Here is a 25,362-nt window from a genome sequence, read left to right as displayed (position 1 = left end):
CAGGTGTTTCGGAAAGGAACGCGGGGCGGTGCTTCATCGTATGTTTGCAGTATTAGTACGATATAGCAGCACCGGCGCCGCTTAAGAAGCTCAACCGTCGTCTGCGTATTGGGTATCACCGTCCCTCCGCCGCCTCTTTATCTCCCCATGTGCGAATACATAGGCAGTAACGTTGCACCCCCTTTCCCTTCCCAGGGCCCCTTAAAGTGCCCACTCCTCCTTGTCATCCTCCGCCTTGATAAACGGCTCGTTTATCCTCCGGATCGCATAGTCGCTGCACAGAATACTGTTTTCTCCTTGTCAGCCTCCACACCCCCATGGCATAGCCACATCAGAAACGACGATGACGACGAGTACTCACCACGCGGACGCCAACAACGCGTCCAGCTCGGCAATCATGGCCTCCCTCTTCTCCCCGCCGACCAAGCCCTTGCTGATCTGCACCTGGCACTCGCGGATGCGCCGGGCCTTGGCGGGCCCGCTCAGCTCCAGCACCTGGCGGCCGAGGCAGTCCGAGTGGAAGGCGTGCTGGCAGGGGAAGACGAAGAACTGCCTGCTGAGCAGCGGCAGGCCGCAGACGTAGCACTTCTCGCCGGGCTCGACGATGGCGTAGCGGCGGTCGAGCGCCGCGATGTCGACCTTGATGTTGGCGGCCGTCTGGCTGGCCTCGTCCATCTCGCGCCGCAGCGCGTCGATGTTGCGGCTGTAGTCCTCGAGCGCGGCGCAGATCTCCTCCTTGAAGTCGTCGATGACGACGAAGTCCGGAAAAAAGGGGATCAGGTCCTCGATCTTGAGCAGCTCGCACCGCTTGAGGAACTCGATGGCCGCCTTGATGCCGCCGCCCGACTGCCGCGAGATGACCTTCTTGGCGACCGCCAGCCAGAGCTTCTTCCGCAGCGCAGGGTTGGACACGGGCCGGTCGGCGATGATGGACGCCAGCTCGACCTCGTCGTGCGCGAGCGCCAGGTCGACGGCCTGCACGTACTGGCCCATGCTGGTGTAGATGCGCGCGCAGGACAGTACGCGGCGGTTCTGGATGCACAGACGCAGGGCGAAGTCGGGATCGAACTTGGGTTCGTCGCCCTGGGACTCGAGGTAGGCGAGCAGGGCTGACTCGTCCTTGGACGGGTGCGAGGCGTATATGGAGACGAGCGTGTTGTGCACCGCCGGGTCGCTCGAGTGCAACTGGTTGACAACGTATTGGAGGTAGCGGACGGCTTGGTGCTGCGATAAGGGCCCCTTGTATGTTCGGTCGTATTCGAGCATGGCCGGGATGAGGTCCCGCGGGTTGAGGTTGCTCTGGCGCATCAGGATCTCGACGAGGTCGGCAGCCGCGTGCGTCAAGAGCACGCTGCTGTACCGGTAGAATACCTCGGCGTCTGTCTGCCGCTTGAGCACCTTCAGCGCTTCCGACCACCGCTCCCGCTGCACCCAGTACGAAAGGACGTAGTTGTAGTCGTTGATCGCGTTGGCGTAGTACAGAAGCTCCTCCTCCCGCCCGTGGCTGCTGATGACGTCGTAGACCGTCTTCGGGTCGAGGTCCGACTTGTGCTTGTTCACGAAGTCATGGAACTCGGCTCGGACTGCGTCGAGCTGCTCTCTCGTCTGCTTCGGATTCAGCGTATCCGACAGCTCCGCGCCCGTGACGATGGTGTCGTCGAGCGAGTTCAGCTTGGCCATAAACACCTCGACTAGCCACGAAGCGATCATGACCCGCTGCATGACAGACGACTTCTTGTATGTACCCAGCTTGGTGAGCAGATATTTTCGCAGCGCGTCCGGCTGGTCGTTGTCGATGAAGTTGAGCGCCACCTCCTCAAACGGCTTGCTGCTCTTTCCGTAAACAGCGGCGGCTTCGCTGTACTGCCCCTTGCTCACTAGGTAATCTCCCGAAGCGATGGCTACCGCGTCTCTCTGCGCCGGCGTGTGGGCATACTGCAGCGCGGCATCAAACTGCTGCATCTGCAGCATGATCTTCCAGATATCCCTGTCCTCATCTCGGGGGACGATCTCGAATATCTCCTGCGGCGTAAACAGCCAGAAGGTGTTCTTCTGCAGATCGACGCACAGCCCGACCGCCTTCTGCCCCTGGTCCAGGATTGTCTGGTCGTAGACGATGGCTCCCGTCAGCCGGTTAGCCACCACAACGCGGGTGCCAACCAGGCTGATGACATGCCACTGCGTAAGCGCGATCGCGTCTATGTACTCGGTCGACACCTGCCTCCTGCCCGGCCCCTCGGGACTCACCAGCTGCGCCTTTGGGAGCAGCTTCGCCTCCGAGAACACCTTCTTTCCGAGTGCCGCCCCGCTCCCATCGACCAGCAACTTCCCATGAAACACCCCGTGTGAGGACAGCCACGCAAACGCGCGCTCGGGCATCTCCTCGGCGCGTAGCCTCGGCATCTCTTCCGCATCCGGCGAGACCACCAACATGCTCGCCGCCGCGGCCGACGTCCTGGACAGCTCATGCACCACAGGCTCCTCGCCCTCAAACAGCTTCGTGTAGATGGACCCGCTGCCATCATGGCCCTTGCCCACCTTCCCGGCCCAATGATACAACCGGCTCGGCGTGGCAACCATCACGCGGCGCACAACCGCATCCTGCCTCCCCGCAGCCTGCGCACCCGCGCCACCACCAGCCGTCGCCGCCCCCGTCCCCGTCCCCGGCGAAGGCAGGGCATCCACCCACAGGCCGGTGACGGGCCCGTCGGGCAGCTTCTGCAGCAGCTTGACGTACTTGTCCTCCTTGCGGTAGAACTCGGTGGCGGTCTCGACGAAGGCCTCGTAGACGTTGCCGTCGGCGGCGCCGAGCAGGATCTCGCGGGTGGAGGCGGTCGGCAGGGCCGGGCACCAGGCGACGGCCTCGACGGGGACGCCGCGCAGGCGAGCCAGCGGGCGCGGCTGGCGCGACTGCGAGTGCAGGTAGTACGTCTCGCCCAGGGCGGTGCACACGAGCAGGTGCGACGCGGTCGGGTCCAGGAACATGCGCCGGATCACGCCGGCTTCGGACGGTTTCTTGGGCAGGTCGATGTCTAATAATGGGGCGGAAGGTGTCTGGTTAGCGAGTTGTGAGAAGGAGGGAGGGAGTGAGTGGTTCGTTGTGCTGGTGGTGGTGGTGGTGGTGGTGGTGGTGGTCATGGAAGAACGCACCGTCAATGTCCTCGGGCTTGTTGAGGTCGATGCGCAGGATGCGGTTGTTCGACAGGGCGATGACGAGCACGTTGTTGGCGGCTTGGCCGGCGACAAAGTCGGCCGCGATGGCGAACTGCAGCTGCACGGGCAGCACGTCGAAGATGGGCAGCGCGGCGTCGGCCAAGTCGGCCACGGCATCGGCCGCCGCGAAGCCGCTGGTCGGATCGAGCGCCATTGTGCGAGGCCGGGTTCAGACACGCCGCATGGTGGGAGTCCGAACTGGCAGACAGAGAGAAAATGCCCAAAATGCCCTTGTTGAAGCAATCACCAGCTTAAGGTTACCTCACGTCAGGAGATACCTCCGGGCTGTCCACGGGTATTTTGCTGCCTGATTCGTTGTTGAGGAGCACCTGAGTGTCGGTCGTGGAGGAAGCAGCAGCTCCAGCAGTGGCGGTGCGTCATTGCTTCGCAGCTCCCCACACCAATGACACCCTTCCTTTTCGCGGTGACTTTCAGGTTACCCTCTGGAGTACATAAGCCCTTACTGGACCACGCTCCCCCAACCTTAGGTCACTCAGTCACTTCACGATTTCCAAGGTTGCCGTTCCAACTCATGCCCATCTGGCATTGATTCCAAAAAGTAATTGTATCTGCTTCAACAGCATTTTGAACCAAAGGCCATTGCCCCATCATGCAACCGGAGCCGAACTATGTACACAGAAGAGCGAACCGGGTATCAACAGTGTTACAAGAGAAAACAAGAAATAAAAAGGGGGCCAACGCTCCAACGACCGTCCCTAGTTCCGCGTCCAGCAACGTACGGACAGCATTTTTACCTAGTTGCAAAATCTTTTCCAGAGAGCTTGGCGCCCATGCTCACTCACAATGTATCCTCTGATCGTATCGTCCTCGCCCCAATCGTGCTCTCATCCCCACTGCAAGTCTGAGCATCGGCATGATTCCCGTTCAGCGTGCTCGCCACGGGCTTCCTGGCAACCACGACGCGCACCTTCATGACGAAGGCCTCCTCGCGGCCGGGGTTCTCGGCCACGCGCTGCATCTCGCGGGCGGCCTTGTCGCACAGGTCGCGCACCTCGTCGGGGTCCCAGCCGAGGTGCTTGGTCAGCATTCGCAGGCAGAAGGCCTCGATGCCGGTGACGATGGAGTACAGCCAGAACTTGCCGGAGCTGCTGCTCTCAGGCGGGCCGATGTCCATGGTGTACACGGTCTCGCGGATGTCGACGAAGCCGGCGTCCTTCAGCAGGGCCTGGTTCGCGTGCGCCGCGTCGCGCAGCTTGCCCGCCGCCTCGGCCGCCTCGAGCCACGCCTTGGCCAGGATGCGCGGCGGCGACCCTTCCGGGAAGAAGGACAGGAAGCTCTTGTCGGTGAGGAAGTTCTCCCAGTCGACCACCTCGATCCAGCCGCCGGGTTTGACGCACGTGAATGCTTCGCGGTAGACGAGCGCCCAGTCCGAGAAGGCGCCGTCCATGTTGCGCAGGTGTACGAGGTCGGCCGTGTTGGCGGGGTGGATCCATTCCTCTTCGGCGTTCTCGATGTGGAACTCGACGTTGAAGGGAACCTGGTTGGTGGGTTGGATGGGCGCAATGTCGGTGCCGAAGACCTCGCTTCGCGGGTACCTCTCGGCCATGCCGATGGCCCACTCGCCGATGCCCGTGCCGATGTCGAGGATGTATCGCGGGTTCTCCAGCGGCACGGTCGTCAGCTCGAGGTCGAACAGCTTGAGAAAGACTTGGTGGATGACATATTGGCGCGTCTGCTCCGTCTGGTCGATCGGGAGGAAGTAGTCGCCGCAGTACTGCCGCCCATTCTCGACGACGAAGTCGAAATCTTCGGCATACAGCGTGCGCGACGAGTCACTGGGCCCAGTGTTAGCAATCTGCTGCCTTCGCAGACCTGCCACAGGAGCTAAACAGGTAAGCCCGGCGGCCCACTCACATCGTGGCCGAGTCTTGCCCGTTCTCGTAGGGGCGTTCGACCCGGTGGGAGGGCTGTACGACGGGATACATGCTCACGGCGTAGACCGACCGGGCATTGTCTTCGTCCGAGTCCGCTTCGTCAACCTCGGCCTCGTCCTCGTCCTCGTCCTCGTCCACCTCCAGGCCGGCCTCCTCAGCTCCCTGTTCCAACAATGCACGGAGCTCGGGAGACAAGCAGTCCTGGTGGACCTCGTTGTGGCGATCCGTCGTGTCCGGCTGTTGCTGAGCGGATGGCGGATGCGCCTTCCAGTCCGTATCGCCTTGTGTGCCGCTGGAGCTCCCTGCCTGTCCCGAACTCATTGCTCCCTCGTCTGATGCATGTGCCCTGTAACTCTGCGATTGACCGTTCGACGCCGCCGCTTCCCCATTACAGTAGCTGAGAACAACGACAACGACGCATGCGGTGGGAGCAGCGGGCGGGGTTCGGCGGTGATGCTGAGGCTCTGACTCTGGCCGCGGACCAGAAGCGCGCTGTGTTAGGACCGAAAGGGGCACTCCGAACTGGCGACGAGAAGCGGCGGGCGACGGATGAGCTCAGCGTGGCGACTTCGTCCTGTAGAACCGAAGCTGCTGCCGTCCATGAAACACACCACCCAGTACTCGGCAGAACTTGGCTCTGTCACTCCCCCGTCGCCTGTTGAGCAGCGGCACAGACAATGGGGTCGAATCGAGGGAGATGCACACACGGGCGCAGGCGGGCGAACAACGCGCGGGCAAGGCAGAGAGATCAGGGATGATGGCTCGGCAGGCAATTAAGAAGGAGGACGGCCCTGCAAACGGGGCTAACCTTTCGTGAACAACCATGCAGGCCAGCGCCGGCGAGGGACCCAATTTCACTCCACTTGCTTCACTCCACTTGCGTTGGATGCGGCCCACCGGCCAGAGTGTCTGCGGGGACGCTAACGTTAGCCAGGCTTCGCCCCTCCCTCACCCCCCTGCTCCTCAGTCATGGACGGAAGAATTCCGTCCATGCACCGAGTACCGGGCGCTTGGCACCTTCAAGTGAACGCTGGACGAACACCCGAGCCGCAAGGGATAGGCAGTGTGGTCTTTGTTCCAGGTTCCACTCCTTTTCCGTCACGTCGGCTGCCAGCGCATCAAGCTGCCATATCTCCGGAGTACACCGATGCGTCTTACCCGCCAACCGGCATACATCCGCCAGAACCTCCAAACTCTGCCAGACACCAAGGTTTTACTAGGTGCTTCGGGAGGGTGAGCGGGTTCCGCGAACCATGTCAGCCGAGGGCGGGACGCAGGGGTGCAGAGCCGAACCGATCCTGAAGCACACACCACCGGGGCCTGTTCCCGCCCCACCTGGGAGCAATCGGTGCTGGCCCCCGGTCGGGACTAGTGAACACTATTCCGGACGCATCATGGTTGCTGTTATCGACGGATTCAAATCCAATCCTTTGACCCCTTCCCTGCTCAGTGTAGGTTACACTACCAATTTCCCCCTTTCCATCGAGCATGAGTTTCGCGTCGCGATGGCCTCGTCGACGATAGTTAGGCTCGTATTCCGTACATAAATAAGTACGGAGTACCCAGTGTGTGTGCTTGCCGACCTATCGGTCAGTAAACCGGGGACAAGTCCCCGGTGGCTTAACCGGCGTGAGCGCCATGGACTAAAAACGACTAAAAATAAAAATGGGCGCGCGAGCTATACTAGTGCAGGAGAGAGCATCTCCTCCTGGTTCATAATGGTTTGCTGTGATCGGCTGCGTTCGGGAGCCGTCTGTCGTCCTTCGGAGCCGTCTTTCGTCCGAGAACTTGGCAACTTCCGGCCGAGCAAGAGGACTCATGTTATCGGGCCGGAGAGCACATTCGCCCTCTCCCGTGTTGTGTGCACTGGCGGATAGGTAGGTCAGGTAGCATTTCTTTACACCTGTGGACGCGCATGCTGTGGAATTGCCGCGCCATCCGAAGGCGTCCACGATCAGCGAGCAACAGCGAGCGCCGCAGCATTGCATCCAGCGAGCCTTGCAATCTCTCGCGTCTCTGTTTCGGGCCCATTCGGCGGGAGCATAACGTCGACCCGAAGGGGCAAAGCGATGCGGTGGTGCGCTGCCGTGGGCTATGTGGACCCAGCACCGATGACAGGGAACCGGGACGGGACGGGACGGCTGCTTGCTTCCTCCGTCCAACTAGAGACTGCCACGATGGAAGCGGGTTCTGCAAGCCGCATCGAACTTCCCAAGGCGCTGGGAACTGGCGCCCCAGGGCCGGAAACTGATTCCCCCAATCACTGGCTCCTTCCGCAGCGATGTGGATCTGCAGCATAACGTCAATATGCGTTTGGTGGAACCCCGAGCAAAAGAGAGCTCTCTCTTCCGACAGAGCTCTGTACGTCCGTACGTGGCCCGCGGTCTCGGCCTGCACCGACTGCTCACCGCATCGTTCGATGCCGGGAGGAGAAGCTGTGAGAAAGAAAAGAAACAGGAGATGAGCGGAAGTCACCCACCCGCCTCTCGATTTCTTGCGCTTGCTGCCGTCTGCTTGCTTCGGGAAGAGTCTGCTCCCTGCCGAGGGAGACCGCTCCGGACATGCCCGCTCAAAGCGACGTGGCGCCTTTCGTGAGCAGCATCTCAACATGTCAGACTCGAATACCGTGTTGTCAATGGCGGTAAGTATGTTTCCTCGTCAAAATGCAGATCTCCGGCCGCCGCATGACAGCATCCTGGTGGGATGCCATTTGAACAGAACCTGCAGCACCAAGCAGGAGACCAGCGCAGAGAGGTGAACCACGGTCTATCTGGCTGCTGTCTATCAATCATGGAAGAATACAACCTTGACACAGTGGATAAACTCTTCTCGCGGACGGGAAGAAAATCCCCCAATACAATAACATAGCTTGCGGGGAGGAAACAAACGTGGCCTGCCCAGCCGAATCCTAGACTCCGCACACTCCCAAAACAGCCCCTAAGTTATCACCACCCAGCTCCCCATCCCCCCCCGTCTTTACTCACTCACCCCGCCCCGTCACACCGGGCGGGTGATCCGACACGGGCTCGTGGTCCGACAGGACCTCGCGGCCGGCGAGCACGGGGAACGGGGTCAGCACCTTGGAGATGTCGCCCCACCAGCGCTCGCCGAAGCGGCGGTACCAGTCGACCGTGACGCGCAGGCCGTCGTCGAAGCTCGTGCGCTGCCGCCAGCCCAGCGCCCGCAGCTTGGTCGCGTCCACCGCGTACCGGTGGTCGTTGAACGGCCGGTCGTGCGTGTACTTGATCCAGCGGGTGAGCGTGGTCGCGTCGTTGCCGTTGTCGTCACCATCACCGGCTCCGGCACCGGCACCGGTATCAACACCGTCACCGGCTTTCTCCTTTTCTTTGCTGGAGAGAGGCGGCGGGCAGGAAGCAGAGGGAGAGGAAGAGGAAGAGGAAGAGCAAGAGGCGCCGCCCACGATGCCCATCTGCGCGAGGATCTTCTTGGCCAGCGCGAGGTTGCTGATCTCGTCGTGCGAGCCGACGTTGTAGATCTGGCCCAGCTGGCCGCGGTGAAGGATGGTGTCGAAGGCGTCGGCGGCGTCGCCCGCGAAGAGGTAGCGCCGCGTCGGGGAGCCGTCGCCGTGCAGGACGACCGGCTTGGAGCGCGCGAGCAGGCAGGTGAATTTGGGGATTATTTCTGGTGGTGGGGTGGTTAGTTCTGGGCGGAGGTAGGGATGGTGGGGCGAGATGATGGGTGAGATGAACAGAAATAGACAGAGAGAGAAGGAGCGGGAACTCACTCTCCGGATACTGGTGCGGCCCGTAGACGTTGTTGCTGCGCACGATGATGGCGGGCAGCTTGAAGCTCTTCTGGTACGAGTGCACGAGCATCTCGGCGGCCGCCTTGCTCGCCGCGTAAGGGTTGGTGGGCGCCAGGATGCTGCTCTCGAGCAGGTCGTCGTCGTCGTCCTTGACCTCACCGTACACCTCGTCGGTCGAGACGTGGATGAAGCGCTTGATGCCCACCTTCTTGGCGCTCTCCAGCAGCACGTGCGTGCCGTACACGTTCGTGTGGGTGAAGGTGTACGAGTTGCCGAAGCTCAGGTCGACGTGCGACTGCGCGGCGAAGTGGAAGATGGTGTCGATGTTGTACCGCTCGAGGCAGTCTAGCACGTCACGCGGGTCGGTGATGTCGCCCTGGTAGAAGGCGAAGTTGCGCCTGTCGTTTAGGACCATCGTGTTGTTGAGGGATGAGCAGTAGTCCAGCTTGTCAAATGAGATGACGTTGTAGGCGTGCGGGTAAGTGAGCGTGAGATGCCGGACGAGCCAACTCGCTCTGGGAGCACCCAGTCAGCCGGTCGCTTCATAAGCTTGCTCTCGATGACGGGTTTGAAGTCATCGTACATGAAGCCAGCCCCTCCGGTGACCATGATGTTCTTGACATCTGGCAGAGGCTCAAACTTAGTGGTGCCGATGAGCACCGGTGCTTCTTTCCAGACGCCATATTCTTCAAGGAAGCCTTGTGCCTGGCAGAGGTCTGTCACACGCAGGTCAGCGCCAGAGCGTTGTCCCTGTGTCTTCGCGACAGACGACCATTACGAGAGCGCGCTCACCATTCGCAACCGCATTGGGCGACGTGGACCCATTGGGTATGGTTATGGTCATGGTCATGGTACGTTTATAACGAATGTAATGCGCCCCTGCGAGCCAGGGGCAGGCAGGCCAGTCCGCCGAAAAGAGTGAATGCCTGGTTCAACGGGAGCCAGGTCAGCGGGAGTGCAGTCTTTTACATGTCAGTTGGGAATTCTCGCATGTAGCACCTACTAGACCTCTGTCCTGGAGGAATCGGCGCTTCTTGTCGGTGGCATTTGTCCGCTCGTGTCCGAGCATGGCAACAGCACGGAGGATGGCCAAAAGAGGCAAGGATTCCAAGGACTGCGAAGGAGCGAAATCGCCGCGCATTTCAGCTTCACGGGCACGTTGCGCAAACGATTTTCACACACCGTGGCCCGCTGAATGGCGGTGTTGCAAATGCGTATGTCGGCGCATGATCAGTTCGGTATTTTCTAACAAATTGCCTGCCACATGTGGACTTCGCCTGTTCCTGGCCCGGCTTTGCCCCCGAAGAGCCTGGAACTTACCTGGTAGGTACCTGAGAGAAGTGGGACGAAGGGCTTGGCCCCTGAATCTGGGTTACGGGTCAGTTGACCGATTACCGGCCTACACCGCAAATGACGAGCGTATTACGGATGAGCTCCGTATATTCTGTTCACACCTGGTATTATAACCCTTGATACGCAATATGCGGAAGGTAACGTTCTGAGGGGGCAGAAATAAAGGAACTTCAGTGCCGTGGTACTGTATAGTACCGTGTAAAATGCGTAAGATCTCCAAACCATGATCTGGCCTACAAGCGCACAGTAGATAGTCAAGAGAATTCAAATGGCGCGGGCTTCTTGCAAGATCGTGATGGTCATCGAATCCTACTTGGTGCTGGGCGCGAAACAAGCAAGATCTGGGGCGCCTGATGCTGGTGCCAATCAAGTTTAGGTATTTCCAGGTTGCTGGTCTGCAGAGGCCGCGGCACTCTACTTAAATAGGACGTGGAAGTCTCCGGGACTTCATCCCCCGACCCCGGATGCAACGCACCCGCAGCGGGTGCGGGACGCCAGTTCGACTGGGCTGCTGTGGCTGATATGGCCTCGAATGACACTCTGTACAGTAGAAACGTACTAAGTGCTGTCCTGGACATCGCCTCTTGTTCCAGCGTAGCTAGTCTGTCCGACACTGAATGGGCGAGGATGGCTTGCCGTTCCAAGAAATCAAGCACCTGCTTATTCGCTCCGTCACTGTCTGAGGGCTCATTCGGCCTGAACTTGGGCGGCCTTTGAAGCTGACACAATTAGCATTTACTTTGTGGGCTCCAGATCAACCATGCCAGGCGAGGAAGTGCCCCCGTCCATCTCATCGGACAGGGCAACGCATGCGCATGATATCAGCTCCAGACTTGCTCGCATCCACCATGCAGGCAACGACGAAGAGAAACAAGCGCTTTCTAGGGCCATAGACGCTATAAGCGACCACGGCGACGATGATCTCCTTCAAGAACAAGGAGGGGAACCCCAGGAGGGTCCGCCCAGAGGCTCATTCACCTCAGGCTTGATATGGATGATCATCAACATCCTGGCGACCATCGGGATTGTGAGCATGCGCCGCTCCTCCCTCTCTATTCATGCCCTTCCATCACCGCTTGCTAACGCCCTATTCCAGGTCTTCACCAACAAGGCCATCTTCTCCGACCCGTCCCTGAAACTGGCCCAGCTCACATTCGCCTGCTTCCACTTCCTCGTCACCTACCTAACCCTTTTCATCCTCTCCCGGCCGGCCCTCGCCTTCTTCACCCCGCGGCGCGTCCCCCTCCTCGACATCCTCCCTTTATCCCTGGCCATGTCCCTCAACGTCATCCTCCCCAACCTCTCCCTCGCCTTCTCCACCGTGACCTTCTACCAGATCGCCCGCATCCTGCTGACCCCGACCGTCGCCCTGCTCAACTACGTCCTGTACGGCGCCACCCTCCCGCGCGGCGCCATCCTCGCCCTGATCCCCGCCTGCATCGGCGTCGGCATGGTCTCCTACTACGACTCCCTCCCGCCGCCGCCGCCGCCACCTCCTCCCACCGCGGCCACCATCATCAGCAGCAGCACCAGCCCTGCCATCCAAATGCAGACCACCACCATCACTACCACCACCCCGCTGGGCATTTTCTTCGCCCTGGCCGGCACCCTCGCCTCGTCCGCCTACACCGTCCTGATCGGCGCCGCCCACCGCCGCCTGCGCCTCTCCAGCATGCAGCTGCTGCTCAACCAGGCGCCCGTGTCGGCCGTCCTGCTGCTGTACGCGATCCCCTTCCTCGACACCTGGCCCGCGCCTGCGCCTGCGGCTGCCCCTGGCCCTGGGCCTGCCCCAGCTGCGGCCGCGGCTGCCGGTGCAGCGGGGCGGTGCTGGTGGTGGTGGTGTTGCGGCTGGTGGGGCTGGAGGATGTGGTGGTGGTCGTGGTGGCCAAAAAGGGGTGCGCTGATCGGGCTGAGCGGGCTGTTCGCGGCGGCGATCAACGTCTCGCAGTTCTTCATCGTGGCGCGGGCCGGGCCGGTGTCGAGCACGGTGGTCGGGCACGTCAAGACGTGCGCCATCGTCACGCTGGGGTGGCTGGTTTCCGGCCGGGGGGTGGGGGATAAGGGGGGGCTGATCGGGGTGGGTATTGCCGTTGGGGGAATTATCGCGTGAGTATTTATTTATTTCTTGTTGGCTTCGCATGGCTGGAGAGTTACTGCTGGTTTTGAGCAAGCTTGAGTCTGGGAAGGGGAGAGAGCAGGGCGCTGACGATTGAGCAGATACTCGGTTGTTATGCTGAGGGAAAAGGAGAAACAAGTGGTCGGCCGGACGAAGAGGTGATACTGAGGCATTGGCCGGCGATCCTAGGTTGTCCGGTGCTGCGTCCTTCGTCATGCCTAGAAGCTGGAAAACCCTGACTGGCGCGGTTCACCTGATCTTCCTACACTTTCCTGAGACTGGAGAGCGACGCACATTGTGAAATTTTGACGGGATCGAGCCCCCTTGAGTTGCCGGAGAAAAGACCATTGCCCCAGGACCGCCGGTCGGGTATCAAATTATGTCGCCTTACAGGTTGAAGCGCGTCCGCTTCTTCTCCATCTTGGCTTTCCACTCCCACTTCAGCGCATCGTCGCCCTCGCTGCCCGCCCTTCCTATCCCTTTATCCACTCTGCGGAGCTTCAGAGTCATTCCTGCCATGAAAAAGTCAGTATCAACCATTTCAACCCCAGAGCATCGTCACTCACTTGGCCCGATCTCCTGCAAGCCGGCGCGGATCCCCTTCACGCCCTCCATCTCCCGGCCGTCTGCGCCCACCACGTTCTTCTCCGTCGGCCGCGCTTCCCTGAAAACGTATCTGTGCCGCCGGAAGAAGATGTAGTCTCGCTGATTGTGCAGCGTCACGACCTGTCTCCCAGCCAGCTCGGGCTGTGGAGGGAACAGCATGTGCATGGACTTGGCAGCTAGGAGACCCAACGGGGTCTTGAAGCCGTTAAGGAGGAGTTCCGGCTACCGCTTTGTTAGCAGCTGGAAGGCAGCGGTCTGGGGGAGAGATGACTCTACATAATGATTGGTGGCGTTGCCGTGTCCGGGAATCGCCTTCCCTGGCAGGTAATTCCGAATGGTGTAGGTGAGCGTTGGGCCGGGCGGTGCATCTCCGCTGTTCAGATGACAAACGCTGAGTTGGCTTGGCCGCTTTAGATCTTCGTGAACGACCAGCAGTGCAGTGTATCCCCGGTCTTCGATAACGTTAGCGTCCGTTCGGAACATCTAGGGCGGTGACACTAACTCTTCGCAAACTTGGCAATCTCCCTCACGCTGTATTTGTGCGCGTAGCGGTGCGCACTGCGCCTGATGTATGTGGCTATCCTCCGCGTCAGCATCGACTATCGACTCCCCATCTCGCCGGATCTTCGGCAATGCTCACCGTTGGGAAGCAGCGCAGCAATCTCCTGCGCCTCCTTGTGGATGGTCCCGTTGATTCCGGTAGTGACGAGAATCTTTGGCATTGGCGGTGGCTCGTCACTAAACAGGTATTTGAACTGCGCGGCGAGGGAGTCTGGCGTGAGATCCAGGTTCGTGGATGTTGTGGAAGGGGCGATGCTGGGCTGTCTTTGCGCCCGCTGCCTCTGCATCTGCTCCGTCTCCTCATCCCCCTTTTCGTTGTCCTCTTCATCATCGTCTGACCCAAGCATGCTGTCGACGTCGTCGTCCTTCTCCTTCTCCACGTCGGCCGTCCCCATCGCTGCATCCGCCTCTGCTGCCGCCGCCGCCTCGGCCCTCTCCAGGCGCCGACGCTTGACCTCGGCAACATCCACCACTGCACCCAAGCTGTCATCGTCGACATCATCCCATATCCGTTTCTTGTCGATGCTGGCCGGCTGGTTCTTCTCCAGGCGCCGCCGTCTCAGTTCCGGGTCCTTGGCCTCTTCCTTGCGTCTTCGATGTCGCTCTTCATGCCGGGCTTTGCCGACCGCTTTCTTCTGCTTGATGTAGAGCTGTTGGCGCACAATCTTGTTGGATGTTTTGAGGGACAGCGAGCCCCCAGACAACAACCTCTTGGCCCTTGAGGACCCCATTGTTGCTGAGCGTCTCGTATTGTACGGGAGATACTATCATCGCAGACTGCAGAATGAACCTGACATCAGGAGCCCCAAATTTTTTTTACACAGTAGGCCGGGCGAGGCGCTGGATCAATGCAGTGCAGGGGCACCCTAGCAGCCGGCAGGGGTGTGTGTTGCCCCTCATTGAGCTTCGATTTGAGGTTTCGTTCCTGAGTGCGGGGCAGCCAAAAGTTACACTACCAGTTACAACTAGCGGCTAATAGGTTGAATTTTTGGTAGTGGCTCGTGGCCTCTGTGTCCCGTCCCGTCGCTTTCCATGCTAGGTGTTCCAGGCTGTGGAGGCAGTCGCAGGAGTCCCCTCAATCCGTGCAGCAGGCAGCTTCCCGGGCCAGGAATCGGGCGGGAAAAAGAGGATCTCGGTGGCAGGAGAAAAAACGTGACTCACCTTGTTGGGCCAAAACAACCACCAACCGCAATTCATGAAGCGTTTTCTGCCAACCCCCCATCTCCTCTCACCACTCGCTGGTCCTATCGCGCTCAACCTCCCCAAGGTCGCGGCCCCTAGGGTCTCCTGGTTTTCTGTTCCGGTCCGCAGATTTACGGCGTTCGCTCCTTCTGCCCCGCGCACATACGCTTACGCCAAGTTTCCGACCAAGAAAAAGTACAAGATGACCACGACGGCCACCACCCTCAAGGGCGAGCCCCTCGACAAGGCGGCGCTCGAGTCCATGCTGCGCCGGCGCATGTTCTACACTCCCTCGTTTGAGGTCTACGGCGGCGTTTCCGGCCTCTACGACTACGGCCCGCCGGGCTGCGCGCTGCAGGCCAACATCATCGACCTCTGGCGCAAGCACTTCATCCTCGAGGAGGACATGCTCGAGGTCGACTGCACCGTGCTAACCCCCCACGACGTCCTCAAGACCAGCGGCCACGTCGACAAGTTCGCGGATTGGATGTGCAAGGATCCCAAGAACGGCGAGATCCTCCGCGCCGACCACTTCGTGGAGGACGTCCTGGAGGCGCGGCTAAAGGCCGACAAGGAGGCCCGCGGCCAGAAGGTGGAGGAGAAGGAGGAGGACCCCAAGAAGAAAAAGAAGAAGTCCAAGGGCCTCGAAGCTGTCAAGCTGGACGACGCCGTTGTCAAGGAGTACGAGGAGGTGCTGGCGCAGATCGACAACTACAATGGCGAGCAGCTCGGTGAGCTGATCAAGAAGTACGACCTGAGGAACCCCGCCACCGGCGAGCAGCCCAGCCCCCCGGTCGCCTTCAACCTGATGTTCCAGACGTCAATCGGCCCCAGCAGCAATCTCCCCGGCTACCTCCGGCCCGAGACTGCGCAAGGCCAGTTCCTGAACTTCGCCAAGCTGCTCGAGTTTAACACGGGCCAGATGCCCTTCGCGTCTGCCTCGATCGGCAAGTCTTACCGGAACGAAATCTCGCCCAGGGCCGGTCTTCTCCGCGTCCGCGAGTTCTTGATGGCCGAGATCGAGCACTTTGTCGATCCCGAGGGCCACAAGAAGCACCACCGATTCCACGAGGTGGAGGATATCGAGCTCGAGCTTCTCGACCGTCACACGCAGCTGTCGGGCCAGACCAAGACCAAGAGGGTATCAATCGGGCAAGCTGTCCGGGACGGCACGGTCGACAACGAGACTCTGGGCTACTTTCTGGCCCGCATCCACCTCTTCCTGAAGAAGATCGGCATTGACCAGACCAAGATCCGGTTCCGGCAGCACATGGCCAACGAGATGGCCCACTACGCCTGCGACTGCTGGGATGCCGAGCTTCTCACGTCCTATGGCTGGGTGGAGTGCGTTGGCTGTGCCGACCGCAGTGCCTACGACCTGTCTGTGCATGCCAAGAAGACCGGCGCGCCGCTCATCGTGCGGCAGCGCCTGGACGAGCCCAAGACGATCGAGGAGTGGGAGGTCGAGATCGACAAGAAGAAGTTCGGCCCCTTCTTCAAGAAGGATGGCAAGACCATCGAGGCCGCGATCCTGGCGACCACGCAGGAAGAGCGCGGCCAGCTTGCCAAGGAGATGGAGGCAAACGGCAAGGTGATCATCAATGTACCTGGCGTGGGCGATGGCAAGGTTGAGGTCAGCAAGGACCTGCTGGCCATCAAGTGGCAGAAGCGAGTTGAGTACATCCGCGAGTACACGCCCAACGTCATTGAGCCGTCGTTCGGCATCGGCCGGATACTGTACGCATTGATTGAGCACAACTACTGGACAAGAGCAAGCGAGGGTGGTGACGAGGCCCGTGGCGTATGTTGCTTCCCGCGCGCGTCGAACAAAATTTCCGAATAATACACTAACACGGTTACGCAGGTGCTGTCCTTCCCTCCGGCTGTCGCGCCGACGAAGGTGCTGATCGTGCCCCTGTCGTCCAACAAGGACTTTACGCCGGTGGTGCGCAAGCTTTCGCAGATGCTGCGGTCCGCCGGCGTCTCCAGCCGCGTGGATGACTCATCGGCCAGCATTGGCAAACGGTACAGCCGAAACGACGAACTGGGCACCCCGTTCGGCGTCACCGTCGACTTCCAGACGCTCAAGGATGGCACGGTCACGCTCAGAGAGCGCGACAGCACGCGGCAGGTCCGCGCCGAGGAGGACAAGATCATTGAGGCCATCCGGGCGCTCGTCGAGGGCACCAAGACATGGCAGGATATCGAGTCGGAGCTGCCTCTGTTTGAGGGCCAGGAGGTGGATATTACTGTCCGTTAAGCGGACGGCAGGATTAAAAGGTGATATATTTCGGCTTGTTGATGGATGCGATGGCGTGTGGTCACCACTACAACTGCTTGGGGCATATACCACCACGATATAGAGTCAACCGAGCCCGTGTAGACATTCCCTGCCTCAGCCGGCCCTCCTGCTTAATCTTGCGAGGCATCATCGACTCCGCAACATATAGGCAAGCCCGGGTGGTGCCCCTCTCTGCCTGCAAAGTCCCTGGGGTCGGAGCGGGGCCAACCAAAACCCCCAAGTTCTGGGCGATTGAAGCTACCGGGTAATTCACAGTGACATGCGCTACTTGGCCTGCATAGGACATGCAAGGAATTCCCGTGGACTCGTGCACGTAGCCGCCCGATGAGACACAGACAAGATCAGCCTGGGCTGCTAGACTTCGTAGTTCATGCGGCGGAGTTCAACAGCGCGCCAGGAGCGGGCAGCCTTTTAGCAACCTCGTGTCGAGGATTCTGCGACGGCGGGATCCGCAGTTCAGAAACACCAACCCCCATTCACACACGGACAATGCGGTGGGTACCTCCGCACACCATCACTGCCCCTTCGAAAGAATTAGGGGGGGCGGGTTGTGAGTGGAAGCACCCACCCAGGTGACTCGGCAGTAAACTAACACCAACAATCCAACAATATCAGGCTTGTTGCTCAGCTCGAGGGAGGCACGGCATGCCGATCTTGCCCTGCGGCTGTGGCCAACCGCTGCAGAGCTCATCACGCTGTTGGTCGTCCATATGTGTGTGTGAGTGTGTGCCTTCAAGGGCATTTGCCGCGCGAGGTCGGCGTGGATGATACGTTACACAGTAGTTATTGTCGGTGTAGTATAGAAAGGGGGTGGTTGAGCTAGCTGTCTGTGCACTCCCCCTCGTGCCGGATGCTGCTGTTTGGAGCGCAGCCCGGCCCGTAACTGGTTCCGCATACGGGATGCACAGCGGATACACTCCAGATACCTCGCAGCGCTATCGATCTCCTTCCCCTGCGGCTATTAGCCGAAGAAGCAGTTATCCGTATTTGAAATACTTTCTGACAAGGACGACGAAAAAACTGAAAGGCCATCGAGGCGGCGCACGTCATTGTCCTGCCTTGTGATCTGCGCCCGTCTGAAACAGGCAGAATGAGGATATGTTGCGATGTCCGACGACCTGACGCCGGGAGCGACGAAAGTCGCTGCCAAGCTGGGTCTGCAAAACGCCGGCCAGCAAAAGGCGCTGGCCGAGGTTCTGAAGGTCCTATACTTCGTCCCTCAGGTAGGTAAAGTACCCAAGAGGTAATCTGTAGCTGGATTCTTGCAGCGCTGGTCGATACAGAGATGGGAGTTTCTGGTAACTTGCTGTTTGGCAGGCATGTTGCGCTCCGAGCGAGCAGTATTCGAAGATGGCTGTCCAACAAGATTGGTTTGTCTCGATCAACCCACAAGTCTACCATGAAGCAGCGCTCGAATCCCTCAGTTTACCAGGTGGGGAGTAAAACGACAGAAGGGAAAACATGTTGAAGGACATTCGAGTTTCGGCAGGCAGCAACCAGATGTTGCAACCTGATGGAGTGAGGGTACGGAGTAGTTACGGAGTAAATTACACCAAAGAAAGGATAGGAGCTCAGACTCGAGCGTGTTCCACTTGCCTCATTCAGACACAGCCTGGTGGATTTATTTCACAGTACGGTATGTATGTATACTTCGTAGTGTAGACAAGCAGCTCCTGGAACCGTCACGGCCTCGGCCTCTACGTGGAGACCCGTGTCCCCGACGACCTTCGCAGTAATCCAGTCCCCCCTCGACTCGCCGCCCATCGAGAGTGCGCGGGCATCGGTGTGTCACCGATGATTTGTCGACCTTCGACTTCCATCCGACTATTCTTATTGTTATTGTTGCCAAGAGCGAAATATGGTTCTTCTTCAAACCCGGCGCTTGAAGCCTGGTTAACGTTAACGTGAGCTGCCGGGAAACAGGAACTAGATGTCGGCTCCAGCTTGAACTTCCGGAACTCCTTGCCGCAGTGTTAGGTGGTGGCGGTGGGGTCTCAAACAAGCCGATACGCAGCGGTGGGCGAGCGCGCTTGCAGAGCCAATCCTTTTGTGCCGTTTCTCCTGCCTTAAGAGTCAGTCGTCTGGAAGATCGAATAAGAGGGTACCATGCCCGAATGTAAAACTCACAAAGGAAACGCCGTATCTTCTTAGGAGCATGCTTTGGTGGACCGAGGACTCCAGAACTTCCAACAGCAGAGTTGAGTGGGTCCGCTGCAGCATTACCCCTCCCCCAGCCGGGTCCATTGCGGTGTTTCGCCCAGCCCAGCCTTTCCATTCTAAGCCAGATCCACAGGCACCCGACCCGACCTCCTTGCAGAAGCAAACCCACCTCACCTCACAACTCCGTGCGCGCCTGCCCTCTCGATTACCTTGGCTCGTTAACGAACAACAGACCGACCTTACCCATCTGCCATTCATCGCGGCAGCACTCTCTTCTCGGGCCTGCGCACCACGACAGCGGAACTTCGAGCATTTCCCTGGTGGGGATTTGTTCTCCGTTCTGGTTATCCTGCGCACCTTCTTTCGCTTGGCACCCACAGACCGCGAAGCGCACATCGTCTCCTCAGCGCTGGCCGGGACACGCTTCTAACCACCCAACCTCCTGACTGACTGCCATCCCCGTCTCATTCATCACCTGCGAACCAAACAGACCATTCGGCGTCGTCGTATGCCCGGCATTTCTTCCTGCCGGAATCTCCACATGTCGCCCTAGCTCTGTCGGCACCTGTGCGCTCATTCCCGACCGACCGCTCGTGATACCGACTGCCGCGACTGTTGGATTGCGACTCGATACTCGCTTGTCGGCAGGGTGCGCTGTGCTGCGCATCGCTTTGAATTCTAGTCATTCTGCTGTCCGACGAATAGAGTTGCGCGAGTCCACTCTGGTCTATCCTATTGTCGACCCGCTCATACGACCATTCTTCTGCGGTGATTGTGAGCCGCTCACATGCTCTGATCTCGTCCATGCTTATAAAAGTCTAACCCAAGTCGCTGGCAGAAGGCTCCTTGTCGTCCCAACTTCCAGTTCTCGACCCGCGTCTTCGTCACCGCAACATATTCCCCCAAGTAACTCGTTTAGTAATTTACCCTCCGCAACAGTCAAGATGTCGATTCACAATAGGTATGTCGACCCCCAGCCCTCGCCCCGTACCGACTCGTCCAGCAATCAAGTCGCCTGCTTCACGTGGTCGTCCTGAGCTATCATGGCTTGGCCACGACCGCTGCGCGGTGACCCGGTTCCGCCGGATCGGCTATCCCTACGACGGAATCCCCAAGACATGCAGCCGGATGCTAATGCTGCTTTGACTCAGCGTCTACTCGAGCGGGCAATTCATGAACCCCGGCCCGGCCCCACGACCCCCTACAGACAAGCCTCGCCTCGGCCTCATGCCAAACGTGAGCCTCACAAACAGCATGTCCAACATGAGCCTGGCGTCTCCAGCATCGAGCACGTACAGTGGGTCGACGATAGCCCTGCCGATTTCCCGGCAAGGATCCAACAATTTCGATGGCGCTGGAGGGTTTGCCATCATCAAGCAAGGCTACGTTGGCCTGCCCAGCAAGAATCCGTTCCAGCAATGGAAGAGCAGATACCTCATCCTCCGGCAGGACGTCCTTGACTTCCACAAGAATGAAAATGGCAAGTGGCTCTACAAGATCCAGCTCTCCGACGTTATCAGTGTCGACCGAGTTCCCGACGACAACGGCGACCCGGTTTTCGAGATAAGGCGGCACCTGACCAATTCGTACCCGGGACCGCCTGGCGACGACGACAACGGCGTGAGGTCCTTGCGCATTTGTGTGAAGACGGACGACGAGCTGTACGAGTGGATCGACTGCATCTATGCTCGCTGCCCCGGCGGCGTCAGCAACCCCTCCAATTTTTCCCACGCTGTCCACGTCGGCTTCAACCCGCAGACCGGACAGTTCACCGGCCTGCCGGAGGAGTGGACCAGGTTGCTGAACTCGTCCGCCATCACCAGGGAGGACGTGGAAAAGAATCCCCAGGCCGTATTCGAGGTCCTCGATTTCTACTCGGACATGACCAAGCGGGCTGAGAACCCCGACACGTATGCCTCACCAATGCCTATGGCATCGCAACCCACACCGCAGAACACCCAATTCGGCTACTCGAGCGGCAACTCGGTTGCCCCTCCGCGTCAGGTGAAGCCCATCCAGCGCAGCCCGACATCCTACTCTACCACCCCGTCGCCTCAGTCCGTTGCGGCGCCTCCTTCCCGGCCGGCGGCCGACCAGCAATCCACGCAGATGCAGCAGCTGCAAAACGTGGCCCCTAACTACATCTCCGCGGACCGGATGCGGGAGGAGCAGCGGCAGCGGGAACTGGAGCGGCAGCGGGCAGAGCGGGAGGAGCAGGCTCGTCGGGAGCTCGAGGCGTATAATGCGTCACTTCCCCAGAAGAAAGTGCCCCTGGCTCAGCAGGAGCTGGGTGGTTATGGAGGATCTCCCTCATCTGCTGATCGATATAACCCGACACGAGCAGCGCCTAAGGCCCCGCAGGCGCCTTCGCTCAGGGCGCAGAGACCCGCCCCTGCTCCGCCGGGCAGCTCTTCCGTCTCGACCCGACCACCTCTAGCCCAGCAGACCAGCTCCACCTCGGCCCGCGAGCCGGCGTCCCAGGCGCAGAGGCCCCCGCGGCCCGACCAGGCGAACGGGCCCTCGGCGGCTCCCCGTTACCCTAATGGCACGTCGGCACGGGGCCCGAACGGCCAACCCCAGGCGCAGCCGCCGTCTCGGCTGCCGGCGCCGGTGAAGCCGCTGAACGTTGCCAAGCCTGCCGCAAACTCGGATGCCGTCAAGGCTGCCGAAGCCGCGCTGACTGCGAAGCCACCGCCGGAGCGCAAGCAGGATGTGCGCATGTCGACCATGTCGGAGAACGAGGTGATGGCGAAGCTGAGGGAGGTCGTCTCCAAGGAGGACCCCAACAAACTCTACGCGAAGCAGAAGAAGATCGGCCAAGGCGCATCCGGGTCCGTGTATGTCGCCAAGAGGTTGAGGCCAGGAGTCCCGCCGGGATCGCAGCTTGCGAAGTCGAGCAGTGACCGTGTCGCCATTAAGCAGATGGACCTCGCGCACCAGCCCCGCAAGGAGCTCATCGTTAACGAGATCTTGGTCATGCGGGAAAACAAGCATGCCAACATCGTCAACTTCCTCGATTCTTTCCTCATGGACAACGAGAAGGAGCTGTGGGTGGTCATGGAGTACATGGAGGGCGGTGCTCTGACCGACGTCATCGAGAACAACCCCGTCATCACCGAGGAGCAGATTTCCACTATCTGCCTTGAGGTATGTTGGAGTTCCCATGCGGACTTGAGCAACCTGAATCGCTGACCGACCAATTGCACAGACCTGCCAAGGTCTCGAGCATCTGCACTCGCAGAACATCATTCACCGCGACATCAAGAGCGACAACGTCCTTTTGGATGCCCGCGGCAACGTTAAAATCAGTATGTTATCTTTTTCTCCCTTTTTCTTCCGGAATTGATCCCTTTGAGAAAGGCAAGCTGACCCGCCGCGCTTTCGCCCAGCCGACTTTGGCTTCTGCGCCAAGCTCACCGAGACCAAGTCAAAGCGGGCCACTATGGTTGGCACGCCGTACTGGATGGCGCCCGAGGTGGTCAAGCAGAAGGAGTACGGGCCCAAGGTGGACATCTGGTCGCTCGGCATCATGGCGATCGAGATGATCGAGTCGGAGCCGCCCTACCTGAACGAGGAGCCGCTCAAGGCGCTGTACCTGATCGCCACCAACGGCACGCCGCGCCTCAAGAAGCCCGAGAAGCTCAGCAAGGAGCTCAAGGCGTTCCTGTCCGTCTGCCTGTGTGTCGACGTCAAGAGCCGCGCCTCCGCGCAGGAGCTGCTCAACCACGAATTCTTGAAGCACGGGTGCCCGCTGGCCAGCCTGGCCGATCTGTTGGCCTTCAAGAGAGTGGCTAAATGAGTGTGTGGAGCGCGCGGGGGCGGGTGGCAGGGGAGGATTGAAAGTGGGATTGGCGATGGCCATGATGGTAGGTTTGGTTGGCTGCTTTTGATTTTTGGGATGGGAGGAAGCCAAGGAAGATGGGAAAATAAAGACATACCATTCTTTTTGGGTGTCTTTTAATAGACCCTCTTCCTATTTCTTGAGGAAAGCAAGCGGCCGGGGGGTAGCAGGTGCAGGGGTTAGTTAAGCGTGAGTGCTATACTACGGGATGCCGAATGGGGGGCGGGCGGGTTTGACTTGACTTGCTTGGCTGGCTTTGCGTATTTTGGGCTTGGGAGACGATATAGGGAGGTAAGGGGAAGGGTGGACAGTTGGTGGGCAGTTCCCGGCTCGTGGTTAGATAACTCTTTTTTACTTGACAACTTGAGCATCCTGTTTTCTTGCCCTTCTTTGTTTTCTGCGGTGTCTGGTCTGCGCTGCCCTGTTCCTTCTCCCCCCTTTTTCCTGACTGACTGCGTTGTAATACATGTGTACTTTGCCCGTCCTTCTGGTTGGAAAAGCTTCTTGCCTCATCCTCCTCCTAGAAACTTCTTCCTCCTTTATCCTCCTCCTAAACCTTGTCTCGCCCCATCGCCCACTCCTTTGCACCATTGCCATGCGCCCGTTCTGCCGTGTCTGTCCGGTGGTCTGCGCTGCCGGGCTTTTGGTTTCTTTACTCTCCCTTTTCTGCCTGTCTAGCCGTTTCGTGTGGGAAGCTTCGGGAGAAACACGGTGCTATGGGGCAAGTAAGTGGACAATGGTGGAGGTGGTACTAAGTGGTGTTGATGTTGGTGCTGGTGGTGGTCCTCGGAAAGGAGGTGATACAGAGAGCGGGCGGGCCGATTCACGCAGCGTAGTGTAGGTCGGCCCGGTTAGGTATTGTTTTTTCCGTTTCGTTTTGGGGTTTGTTTTGTTTCTCGCCCTTTTCGTGTCCTACTGGCTGCTGGACGCCTTCGGGAGGGCCTACCCTACCATCTACTCGTATCGATCGGCTCCTTCCTTGGATCTTGTTCCCACCTATGGTTGTCCGCGTGGCCATGCTGATACATCCCAAGTAGCTGGTCCCAAGCATGTGGACTAAAAAGAGAGTGAGGGGCTTACAGGGAAGTATCAGCTTGGTCGTGCGCGATGCGCTTGTGCTTCCCCGTAACGGAGTATCCCGGATTACCACATACTGCTTTTGGAAGGGCGGAGCATCGGATGGGGTAGATCTGGGGTTGCGATGGCTCTTCATTAGGAGCCCAGGCTGTGCAAGTTTCAAGGTTACGACAGGTGGAAACATAGATTAGACGCCGGTCATGCAAGTCGGTCGTGCTTAGGGTTGATTTTCGAGCTGATAGGTGCGGTTGCGTGCTTTGCGTGTTCTTGAGTGGATTCGACGTACGACCTCTGTTTCATGCTTTGTCCGTCGAAAAACCTCTGGCGTCTCATTTTGGAGGTTCTCCAACCACAGTGAGGTCTTTTTATCCGATGACTTGTCTGGCAGTCTGCGACGTGGATGCCTGGCCCTCTTGTTTGCTCATGGAGAGTACGAAGGGAAGTGTTGTAATGGAAAGGTGGAACCTGGCCACGTATGCCAGGGGTGCTTCAGGGTCTCTATCTTGGTCTACCCCCAGGGAGGCACGACATACTTACCTGACAAGAGCAAGCTGTAGACATTGATCAGGAAGCTTAGGTAACGGATGAAACTTGAAGCATATATCCACAATGTCGTGTACGCAGTACTGTCACAGTTGGGCCAGGGGGACGGCTAGGATGTTCTGGGCTCACATGACGTTCTGGACGAAATAGACATTGCGTTCGCTACCTGCTAGTGCCTATCCCGTGCAGTAGGTTTCTTGGTCACTTGCTAGCGAGCGAAGGTGATCCAACTGGATCAAAGTTTCAACTTGGCACACAAGATCTGAAGGCTTTGTGGTCAACGAGGCGGGAGCCCCTGACTGCCTTTACATCCCGACGCCGCCCCGAGGACCACTGGGTGGCGCGGGGTTTAAGGATCGTGTCAAGAGGAATACCCTAATTCCAACGGTATGCATCGCGGTAGTAGGCATGGAGGCGCATTCGAAATTCGGGGCTTGAGCTGGCGGCTCCTGACATTTGCTGGTGGTGGTGCCTCCGTACATGCTTGCGATCAGGAGAGAGCAGTCTGTGTGCTCGCGGAGCCATCTGAGAAGCGGGGCCTCAGGGAACGGGGCCAGGAACTGTCTTCCCGAATCGTGGATGTTTCGGGCAGAATACCATAGCATGTTGCACCATACGCCCAATCCTTGAGCGGCAGTTTACTTCATGATCGGAACCAAGTTGTGTTGATTAAGTCCCCTGACAGGGTCCATGGCTGGCGGTCGTTCTCTGAGTCCTTGGCCGATGATCTGCAGAGGACCGGCCACA

The 25,362-nt window shown here is 59.3% G+C and overlaps 8 protein-coding genes across 8 annotated transcripts; 3 read left to right on the top strand and 5 right to left on the bottom strand.

Moving 5' to 3' along the window:
• Positions 1 to 61: 61 nt before the first annotated feature.
• Positions 62 to 3,680, bottom strand: THITE_2118746 (uncharacterized protein). Its single transcript, XM_003655210.1, has 3 exons — positions 3,151 to 3,680; positions 362 to 3,054; positions 62 to 286 (listed from the first exon to the last, which is right to left on the bottom strand). Exons 2-3 carry the CDS (start codon positions 2,983 to 2,985, stop codon positions 202 to 204), a joined length of 2,709 nt encoding a protein of 902 aa, XP_003655258.1. The 5' UTR covers positions 2,986 to 3,054; positions 3,151 to 3,680; the 3' UTR covers positions 62 to 201.
• Positions 3,681 to 3,732: 52 nt separating this feature from the next.
• Positions 3,733 to 5,802, bottom strand: THITE_2170865 (uncharacterized protein). Its single transcript, XM_003655209.1, has 2 exons — positions 5,089 to 5,802; positions 3,733 to 5,009 (listed from the first exon to the last, which is right to left on the bottom strand). Exons 1-2 carry the CDS (start codon positions 5,427 to 5,429, stop codon positions 4,013 to 4,015), a joined length of 1,338 nt encoding a protein of 445 aa, XP_003655257.1. The 5' UTR covers positions 5,430 to 5,802; the 3' UTR covers positions 3,733 to 4,012.
• Positions 5,803 to 7,827: 2,025 nt separating this feature from the next.
• THITE_2118740 (uncharacterized protein) lies at positions 7,828 to 9,866 on the bottom strand. The gene is made up of 4 exons (XM_003655208.1): positions 9,667 to 9,866; positions 9,458 to 9,590; positions 8,854 to 9,389; positions 7,828 to 8,750 (listed from the first exon to the last, which is right to left on the bottom strand). The coding sequence occupies exons 1-4, from the start codon at positions 9,722 to 9,724 to the stop codon at positions 8,089 to 8,091; spliced, it is 1,389 nt and encodes a 462-aa protein (XP_003655256.1). The 5' UTR covers positions 9,725 to 9,866; the 3' UTR covers positions 7,828 to 8,088.
• Positions 9,867 to 11,173: 1,307 nt separating this feature from the next.
• On the top strand, positions 11,174 to 12,337 carry THITE_2010130 (uncharacterized protein; the record flags this gene model as incomplete). The annotated part of the gene is made up of 3 exons (XM_003655207.2): positions 11,174 to 11,254; positions 11,324 to 12,060; positions 12,121 to 12,337. Coding segments are annotated over 3 exons (1,035 nt in total), but the record flags the coding sequence as incomplete, so codon positions are not given.
• A 307-nt stretch (positions 12,338 to 12,644) lies between these two features.
• Positions 12,645 to 14,376, bottom strand: THITE_2118737 (uncharacterized protein). Its single transcript, XM_003655206.1, has 5 exons — positions 13,590 to 14,376; positions 13,452 to 13,526; positions 13,226 to 13,401; positions 12,910 to 13,171; positions 12,645 to 12,855 (listed from the first exon to the last, which is right to left on the bottom strand). Exons 1-5 carry the CDS (start codon positions 14,239 to 14,241, stop codon positions 12,731 to 12,733), a joined length of 1,290 nt encoding a protein of 429 aa, XP_003655254.1. The 5' UTR covers positions 14,242 to 14,376; the 3' UTR covers positions 12,645 to 12,730.
• Positions 14,377 to 14,479: 103 nt separating this feature from the next.
• THITE_2118733 (uncharacterized protein) lies at positions 14,480 to 16,986 on the top strand. The gene is made up of 2 exons (XM_003655205.1): positions 14,480 to 16,493; positions 16,557 to 16,986. The coding sequence occupies exons 1-2, from the start codon at positions 14,706 to 14,708 to the stop codon at positions 16,950 to 16,952; spliced, it is 2,184 nt and encodes a 727-aa protein (XP_003655253.1). The 5' UTR covers positions 14,480 to 14,705; the 3' UTR covers positions 16,953 to 16,986.
• Positions 16,987 to 18,100: 1,114 nt separating this feature from the next.
• Positions 18,101 to 23,378, top strand: THITE_163156 (uncharacterized protein; the record flags this gene model as incomplete). The annotated part of the gene is made up of 5 exons (XM_003655204.1): positions 18,101 to 18,217; positions 19,993 to 20,060; positions 20,306 to 22,301; positions 22,363 to 22,462; positions 22,544 to 23,378. The coding sequence occupies 5 exons, from the start codon at positions 18,101 to 18,103 to the stop codon at positions 22,951 to 22,953; spliced, it is 2,691 nt and encodes an 896-aa protein (XP_003655252.1). The 3' UTR covers positions 22,954 to 23,378.
• A 693-nt stretch (positions 23,379 to 24,071) lies between these two features.
• Positions 24,072 to 25,220, bottom strand: THITE_2130604 (uncharacterized protein; the record flags this gene model as incomplete). Its single annotated transcript, XM_003655203.1, has 4 exons — positions 24,072 to 24,220; positions 24,610 to 24,698; positions 24,745 to 24,791; positions 24,990 to 25,220. The coding sequence occupies 4 exons, from the start codon at positions 25,218 to 25,220 to the stop codon at positions 24,072 to 24,074; spliced, it is 516 nt and encodes a 171-aa protein (XP_003655251.1).
• Positions 25,221 to 25,362: the final 142 nt, after the last annotated feature.

This window comes from Thermothielavioides terrestris, chromosome 4 (assembly GCF_000226115.1).
Source record: "Thermothielavioides terrestris NRRL 8126 chromosome 4, complete sequence".
NCBI classification, from domain to species: Eukaryota; Fungi; Ascomycota; class Sordariomycetes; order Sordariales; family Chaetomiaceae; genus Thermothielavioides; species Thermothielavioides terrestris.
The sequence above is the reverse complement of the archived record's forward strand: the minus strand, read 5'-3'. Positions and strand labels throughout refer to the sequence as shown.